Source organism: Pterocles gutturalis, unplaced genomic scaffold, assembly GCF_000699245.1.
Source record: "Pterocles gutturalis isolate BGI_N339 unplaced genomic scaffold, ASM69924v1 scaffold20322, whole genome shotgun sequence".
Classification (NCBI taxonomy): domain Eukaryota; kingdom Metazoa; phylum Chordata; class Aves; order Pterocliformes; family Pteroclidae; genus Pterocles; species Pterocles gutturalis.
The window spans coordinates 1584-10321 of record NW_010110679.1 but is presented as its reverse complement, the minus strand read 5'-3'; the positions used below and the strand labels follow the sequence as shown (position 1 = coordinate 10321).

The 8738-nt window shown below is 41.5% G+C and overlaps 1 protein-coding gene across 1 annotated transcript; it reads left to right on the top strand.

Annotated features, from left to right (window-relative positions):
• Nucleotides 1-447: 447 nt before the first annotated feature.
• On the top strand, nt 448-8339 carry LOC104457619 (melanopsin-like; the record flags this gene model as incomplete). Its single annotated transcript, XM_010073485.1, has 6 exons — nt 448-590; nt 2881-3014; nt 4501-4704; nt 5124-5295; nt 6996-7151; nt 8215-8339. Coding segments are annotated over 6 exons (934 nt in total), but the record flags the coding sequence as incomplete, so codon positions are not given.
• Between the last annotated feature and the right edge of the window lie 399 nt (nt 8340-8738).

The window sequence follows — 8738 nt, the reverse complement described above, 5'->3', positions numbered from 1 at the left end:
TGGATAGGGAGCTTGGGGAGACCTGGGGGATTTAATATTTGTAAGGGTGGGTTCTGATATCAGTGCTTCTAATGAAACCCAAGCATGATGGGCTATTTCTTGTTGAACCGAAGTCAGCATTGTCAGCTAACTCTGCACCCCAAAGTGCTGCAGTTATTCAGAGTTTTGTGCTGGCACATCTTTGCCTTCTTCACATCGTCGTTGTAACTTCTTTAATATTTTTTTACAATTTGTCTTTTTTGTTGTTGTTTTTTGTGTTTGTTTCTTTTTTTTTTAATATAACCTTGTACTCTTAAATTAATGAAGGCTACTTGAGGGAAACTTGATTACAAGGGATGTGAAAAGAGCACAGAGGTGTGTATTTGATTTGCACGAGCTGTGGAAGCAAGTGCTGTGATAAGCATCCTGAATGGGCTAAGTTCTCCTTTTCCTCTATTTTCCGCTCAGGGTTTGAACATGGGCACCCAGCCACACACTGTGACCAAGGCAGAGATTCCTGCCCACGTTCTTTACACCGTAGGAACATGTGTGCTCGTTATTGGCTCCATTGGCGTCATCGGAAACCTCCTCGTTCTCTACGCGTTTTACAGGTACAAAAATCCCTTTTATGGTTAGTTTGATTGGCCTTGAGGTTCACGTGTGTCTTTGTGAAGATGTTCTGCATTTGTTCCCTCCCCTCCTGGATTAAATTGGGGGTGGAGCAACCCATCCCCCACGCACATCACTGGTAACCTCAGTGTAAATTCCATCTGTTTTAAGGAAACAAAGAAAATGAGAAAATAAATACCTTGTCCGATAAGCAATTCCACCTAAAAGTTTAAAGAAGAGTTTAGTACATTTAATGATTGCAGCAGGGAGACTGTGGCTTCTGACTTCTTTATTCGTCCCCATAGGATTTGCAGAAATATTTGACAAAAACTGACACTCTTCCCAGCAGCCCAGATGTCCTGGAAGGACCAGGAAAGCAACACACTACATGAAATGAGCTCGTGCCCTCAGTGTATTCCCTGCTTCAGGCAGATCATAGGATTTCTGTCCATTTGTGTGCTCTCTTGGCTTCTGGTAGTGTAACAGCCAGCCAGAGCTACTGCAGCTAGAGTATGCAAAAATCTAATGAAAAAAAATAAATAGCTGCCTTCTGTCCCACACTGTGCTGTTGGATTTCCAAATCCTTCTTGCTCACTGCTTGCTGTCATCATGCGTGGTGATGCAGAGGGGGCTTACAGGGCCAGAAACAGCCTGGGGTTATGAACCATGGGTTAGTTTCTTATTCTTAAATGTTTAAGACAAATAAATTGGTTTAGTTACTTTGAAGAACTGGCTCTTAATAAGAGATAGAGGAGAAACCAAATTCCCTACAGCTGTAGACACCTTCGTGATTTTTTTGAATGCAGCACAAGCTCTCCACTTGAAAATTTGTTTTGGTTTAGATGGTGTAATAAAAGTATTAAATTGTCCAAGTAGGAAAATCTCTGTAGGCAGGCAAGCACCTGCAAGCTCTGCACACCCTCTCATCCAGCTGTTGCAGGCAGTTAAGAGACCCAAGATTTTGTTAGAATTGCAGAAGCATTGAGCTGGCTTTCTCAATTTCTTTCTCAGTATTTCTTTATCAGCAAGAGGAAAGAAATTCAAGCCAGCCACACATACTGGTATTTCAAAGCACATCAGAGAGGCCTCAGTAGTTCAGTGTCCTACGCTGGAGGAGGCATTTGGGAGAGAAGAAACAATTATTTCAAACTACTGAGAGTTACTACATGCAGGTTCCAAGAAAAAAGCTATTTGTAAAATCCTGATTCCTCCCTGTCTCTCTGTTGTGACTTCTTTTCGGATTAGATGTACCTGACACTGTGAAAAGTCCTGGATTCAGACTCCAGGTATCAAAGCTCTTTATTTCACCATGCGACCAACACAGTGGTTCACGTTGAGGGACTGCTAGTTGAGCATTACACCTTCTCAGTACATCCCTTAAAAGTGCCAGTTTTAAGGTAGATTTGCATGAGCTGAACTCACAAATTAATTTAAATTTCATAGTGGGTAGTAATATTTGGTCAGAGCAACAAGGGGATATTCAACCAAACAACCCTGAGTGAAAGTGCGAGGTTCTTTATCGTGTTACCAGCATCCTCATTCTTCTTAGCCAGAGCCAAAGGTAAGCTTGAATACCAGCTGAAAGTTTCCTAGGAGGTTGTAACTCCACATATCCCTAAGAAGTGAGACTAGGGGAGGTAGCAGGATGTGGAGAAAAAAAATGGGATGCGACGTTTGTTTTCTTTGGACAAACTTTGCTTGCAGTCTGACTGCTGCTTTCACGCTCCTTGCTGTGGTGTTTAATGTTGCCTGCTCACCTGCAGCTGAGTGCTTTTGTTCTCCTTTTTGAGATGTATATGAACAAAAGTGTTTTGGTTTGTTTGTTTGGGTTTTTTTTTCAAATCTCTGTGCATGCCCCACTTGTGCCGTAGCACATTGCAGAAGGTCATTTAGTTAGTGGTGATGTGGCAGCTCTTCAGGTCAGCAGGTTTTAAAAATTCAGCTACAGAGATTTTTCAAATTTGGCTCTGTACCTGCTTCAGATCCTGCTCAGGAATGCTCAGTGTTACTGCTCTTACAGGGAACTGCTCTTCCCCTGAACAAATCCATATTTTTCAAGACAGCTGGAATCCTCCTCAGTTGGAAGAGGAAACATCCCCCTGCCGTTGTCAGTGGTTGTTTGGAAATAACTACAGCTTTAGCTGCAGTAATTGACTGATGATTAGCAATTGATTGACTGTAATTAACCACAGATTCCACCATGGATAGTATTTGTTTATGCTAGTAAGCAAAGTTATAAATTTAGCTGTTCACTTTGTCTATTTAAAATCACCTATTTCTCGTGTTTTTGAGCAACAAGAAGCTGAGGACACCCCAAAACTACTTTATAATGAATTTGGCTGTGAGCGACTTGCTGATGTCAGCTTCTCAGGCACCCATGTGCTTCATCAACAGCCTGCACAGAGAGTGGATCCTTGGAGATATAGGTACTGCTCAACACTCGTTCGTACCCCACCAGCTTTACACTGTCCGCAGCCTATTTGAGCCATATCAGTCTTGGCTTGTGCCTTGGAGACAGCAGCACAAGGCTCTTGAGTGACAACTCAAGTTCTTGATATCGTCAGTCAGCATGATGGCATGTGTTTTGCATGATTGGTTTGATTCTTTCATCTCATTTTGGAATGAAAGGAGTCAACATCAACATGTAATCATGTTACCCTTCAGCTTGTAAGGGCAGATGCTATGGCTGAAGATGGGTGAAAAGTTTTATTAAGTCATATATGCATTTTCTGTATTAATTTAAGAAGGGAGGTAATATTTTCATTTAGAAATGTTGATTCTCTTAGCATGTCTCTAGGAATCTCACATTTAGTTAAGATATTTAAATAACGATAGTCAGTTGAGGACTCTCTGCAAATTTAGGCTCCTTTCCTTCCAAGGTGATCCAATTATAGCTCAAATGTGAGTATAGCAAGTTTCTCAGAAGGCTCCATGCTCTGCATGGTACTGCTTATGAGATTGTTGGGTGAAAATGTGCACCAAGTAGTGGCTGTGTATTGGTGGAGCAAGCCCAGAGGTCGTGTGTTATTTAGCAGGGGCTCTTCTTTAGTTGGAGGATGTTTTCAGTCTTGCTCACCCCCTTAGATAAAATCAGTGTGAATGGAGTGACTGATTTGGTTTGAGTGGGATGTGGTCTTTAATTGCAGGGTACTTATAAAGATTTTAGAACAAGTCTGCTTTAAGGTTGAATGTGGTATTTCGACTGCCTCCCATTCCTGGTGGGCTGCCGTCTGTAACCAAACGGGGTGACGGAAGGTCTCAGAAAATGAATGATCATTCAACACAGGTTTCTGAATCACATTAGGGACAGTGTAACTCTACAAGTTCTTGTCTGCTAGCACAATTCTTGAATGCAAAGAGGAGGGGGAAAAAAAACCTGTTTCATGTAAAAGCTGTCGATTTGTTGTTTTTTTTTAAAGTGCTGCTATTAAATATACGCAGTGGAGCTGGAGCTATGTTTTGCAGCTGGTCTTTTAGCCATCAAATTTAAACCACTTTTACATTTTTAAACCACATAAACCAAAGTCATTTTTCAAAACATGCATCTGTCATTAGCAGACAGATATCTGCTGCAGCCTGTTAAGATCAATATATTGGGCAACAGTCCAGGAAAATGTAACTTTAATTAGATTAGCTTTTCTCGAGGCAGTTTTCCATTGACAAAAGGTTCCCAGTTGCAGCCCCCAGTTGGAGAGACTAGGACTTGTGAAATACGTATGTTTGTATTTTATTAATATTTGTGGCTTTACTAATAAATGGTTCATAATTACAAAATTATGAGTCTAAGATAATTCTTCTAATGGGAGAAAATTCCCAAGCCAGGAAAAAATGTGAGGTTTATCATGTCAGGCTGTGAGAGAAAACGTGCATCTGTTTTAAGAAAATCCCTGACATTGCCATTTTCTGCTCCAGGCTGCGACTTGTACGCCTTCTGCGGGGCACTCTTTGGAATCACCTCCATGATGACTTTATTGGCTATTTCTGTTGACCGCTACCTTGTGATCACAAAGCCCCTGAGATCCATCCAGTGGACTTCAAAGAAACGCACCATACAGATCATTGCTGTCGTGTGGCTGTACTCGCTGGGATGGAGCGTGGCTCCACTCCTCGGGTGGAGTATGTTGGCTGCTCTCTCTCTTCTAGCGTTCCCTACGTAGTCTGCTTTTGCCTTGCTTAGGGCATGACAAAATGAGGTTTTCGATAAGTTCTCAGGGGGACAGCTGTCCACCACCTGATTTTTTTTTTGTCATACTGTCTATCTGCACCTATTGCAGTGCAGGCACCCCCCTACCCCTGGGTTGGATTGAAGCAGAACAAATTGCCAATGGAGTATGAGGTGTATCTGGGAGTCTGGCAGTCAGGACCTCCTCTCCACGAGGGCACTTGCACTCTCAGACCACATGTATAATATGGCCAGTGTAGCCCTTGAAGGCTGTGTATACAGTATGGGGTTTATTTTAAGCACTTAGTTGTTGGATCAGCAACTGCACAAGCTTGGGTGTATGTGTGAATAACGTATTCCATGTATTTCCTAGGTTCCTATGTGCCTGAGGGCTTGATGATATCCTGTACATGGGACTATGTAACCTACTCCCCGGCAAACAGAAGTTACACCATGATTTTATGCTGCTGTGTGTTTTTTATTCCCCTGATAATAATATTCCATTGCTATTTATCTATGTTCCTGGCCATAAGACGTACTGGCAGGTAAGTAATGTAGCTGAAATACGTATATCTCACTTTTCTTGCATTAGAAGATTTTCCCAATTTCCTTAGCTGCAGAAAAATCAGAATCAAAAATTTATCCAAATGGAAATTGTAAATAAAGTAGATTATTAACAGCTGTAACTGGAGAAGTATTTTTGCCAATGTAAAAACTGGAATGAACACATGTATTCTCTGGTGGTTTTAATCTTAGTTCAGAGTGTGGTAATTAAAAGTACATCAGATAATTTGATAGTTTGGATTATTTCTATTTCAGGTTTGGAATACAAGGAACAAAGTCCCTTTGCATCCCAGCAGTTTTCAGCCCCAAGGGATGACAGATAATATGTAGCAATGGGGGCATCATCTGCCTTGGAGCTGCTCTGTAAACATAACAGCCCTCGTATTTTTTGAGAGTTTTATTTATGGGAGGCATCCCAGAAAACCTTGTGGTTCACTCAAACATCACAACTGCATGCGCAAAATCTGGCCATGCTTGTTAGGACACTTATTTTTTTCCAAAGTCTTGGTCTATACTTGAAATAATAAAAAAATCAGCAGGGTGCTAGATCTGTAAAGTAACTTCATTCTGTGAGTTATTTTTCTCCTAATGGGCACATGACTTATCTTTGGTCTGATCCAACACCAGCTGAAGTTGTGAGTCCTTCCCGCTGCTCGCAGTCTCAGCAGCTCCCATGGCTTTTTTTTCTGCCCCTAACTGCAGGCACTTGTTGAAGTCATTTGGCTTCACAAGGATAAATTCCGTCTTTTAAAACTTGTTTACTTGTATGCCTAAACTGAAGTTCTTACTAAAATATGTCTTCATTTAATAACACTGATATGTAAAAGTTATTTCTATGCTAAACTATATAAAATGCTACAACATTTTTTTTAAAAAGTTTGCCTGATGCGAGAAGATAATTTGATGGGACATTTTTGGGCAAAAATATTAGGACTGACTTTTGTATGCCCCTGAAAATACTCTTCTCCAGTGAGTAAACCTACAGGGAAGTAAAAATGTCCCAGTAAGCATTTGGGGACAGGTGCCTCAGAGTAGTCAGGGTATTCCAGCACAGGTACGAGCTGGAATATCTGCAAGTTTTTCTGATGCGAGAAGATAATTTGATGGGACATTTTTGGGCAAAAATATTAGGACTGACTTTTGTATGCCCCTGAAAATACTCTTCTCCAGTGAGTAAACCTACAGGGAAGTAAAAATGTCCCAGTAAGCATTTGGGGACAGGTGCCTCAGAGTAGTCAGGGTATTCCAGCACAGGTACGAGCTGGAATATCTGCAAGTTTTTCCTCCTTTGGAAAGGAAAGACCATCAGATTTTACTTTGCATCCAGCTGTGCCTTTGCTTGCTCCACCTCTGAGAGTGACAAAGGGCAGAGGATGCCACTTTCTTTCACTCTCCCAACCCAAGCCCCTCCTTGTGTCTGGATAAGGAGATGGCAGTCCCGTCCTGTCGTCCCAGGGGTTCTTCTGTCTCAGTCCTGCAGGCAAACAAAGCTCAGACAGAACGCCTGGGACCATTTTACTACTTTAATTATCTTCTAGAGTTTTTAAGTATCAGAGGACAAACGAATAGTTAGAGCAGGGTGATGAAATCTGCTTCATATCGCTGAGAATACATGAGAGATGCTGCACCTCACTTTTCCACCCTCCTGCTGACAGATCTAATTTTTTTTTTCCCTTCACAGAGAAGTTCAAATGCTCGGGTCCTGCAGTAGGAAATCCTACCTCTCTCAGTCCATGAAGAATGAATGGAAACTGGCAAAAATTGCTTTTGTGGTCATCATTGTGTTTGTCTTGTCCTGGTCTCCATACGCGTGTGTCACCTTGATTGCCTGGGCAGGGTAAGTGCAAATGTAATCCAAACAGTATGGGCTGTTCTGAAATGTAGATATGATCAGTACTGTCACCCACAAGCAGATCTTCCTTTTGAAAGGGTTTTAAATAGTCATTACATTAGAGGTGAGATTGCATTCTTCACTATATCTTTTTGGATAAACCCAGAAAATGGATTATTTGTCTATGTATTTTTAAACTATGACGACCTTTTATCTGGGTTTTTGGTACATGTTGTTTCCTCTCCCCCATGATTCTTTCTTTGTATGCGTTGGAGGAGTTACCTCTTTTCTCTCCTAATATCTGTTCTCTCAAGAAGCTTCCTCCATACACTGCTGCCTCTGTCAGAGGGCAGAAAAGAGGATAAATTCCCAGATCTTCACCTGTGAGCTCCCATCTTCCTCCAACCGCTCTCCACTCCAAAGGGACCTCTTGTCAGCACATGTTCTTGACTTCAAGACCAGGCTGGACAGGGCTTTGAGCAGCCTCATCTAGTGGGAGATGTCCCTGCCCATGGCAGGGGGGCCAGATAAATGATCTTTAAAGGTCCCTTGCAACCCAAACCATTCTGTGATTGACTATACATGACTGACTGTGGGATGTCAAGACGAGAATATTGGTTTCAAACCATTTCCAGTCCTCTCTTCCTTCTGCAGTGTTTGCAGCTGAGGCATTGACACCCGTTATTGTGCAGCATGGTTGGTTAGGTTTGGTCTGGGTTTTTTTAATTGCCATTCACTTTTCCCAGATGGTCACAATGGGGGTTGTTTGAGTGGATTTGGGGGTTTTTCTTTTGCCTGATGTAAAAACAGGGACGGTGATTCTTTGTGTTCCTGTTCACCTTCAGATAGATAACTAATTACTTCCATGTCTTCCATCTTCTCCAAATGAATGAAACCGAGTTCACACTGTCAAACTGTCAAACTTGCATCTTGCATTTGAATGAATTACCATTTCTGGGGTATTTCTTATAAAGAAATCACAGCAGAAAAACAATCAAAAAGAGTAATAGGTTTTAGTAATGTAGTATTAACCCATGACGTAACTGTGTGTAATGTTTTTTGCTTTTAGTCGAGGCAACACCCTAACACCATATTCCAAATCTGTGCCAGCAGTTATCGCCAAAGCTTCTGCCATCTACAATCCCATCATCTATGCAATCATTCACCCAAGATACAGGTACAGTAAACATATAGGTATGTGTATAACCGTACATCCAAATGTGGATTTTACAATGAACGAACTACCCTCATTCCCTCGTTAGACCAAACAGCCTTTTCATAGAAGTCCTGTGCAAAGTGAGAGCTGTAGGAAGCCGGTAATCCCGACAGAGCTCCCTGAAAAGGAGAAAGTTTTCCAAATATACTGAAAATCCTGCTTTTTCTTTAGCAGGCTTGCTAACTTGGGTCAACAAGCAGGCATTTCTGAAATACTCTGCTTTCTGGAAAGAAGTCTGATCTGAATGCTGTTTTCATATTTTTTTCATTTGGCTGTTTCAGGGCAAAGACTTTCCATTCTTTACCTTTTTCAAAAATATTAGCTTTGACTTAAAGAAAAATTTTTACGCTATGCTAATGGGGTTCAGTGGGCAAAAT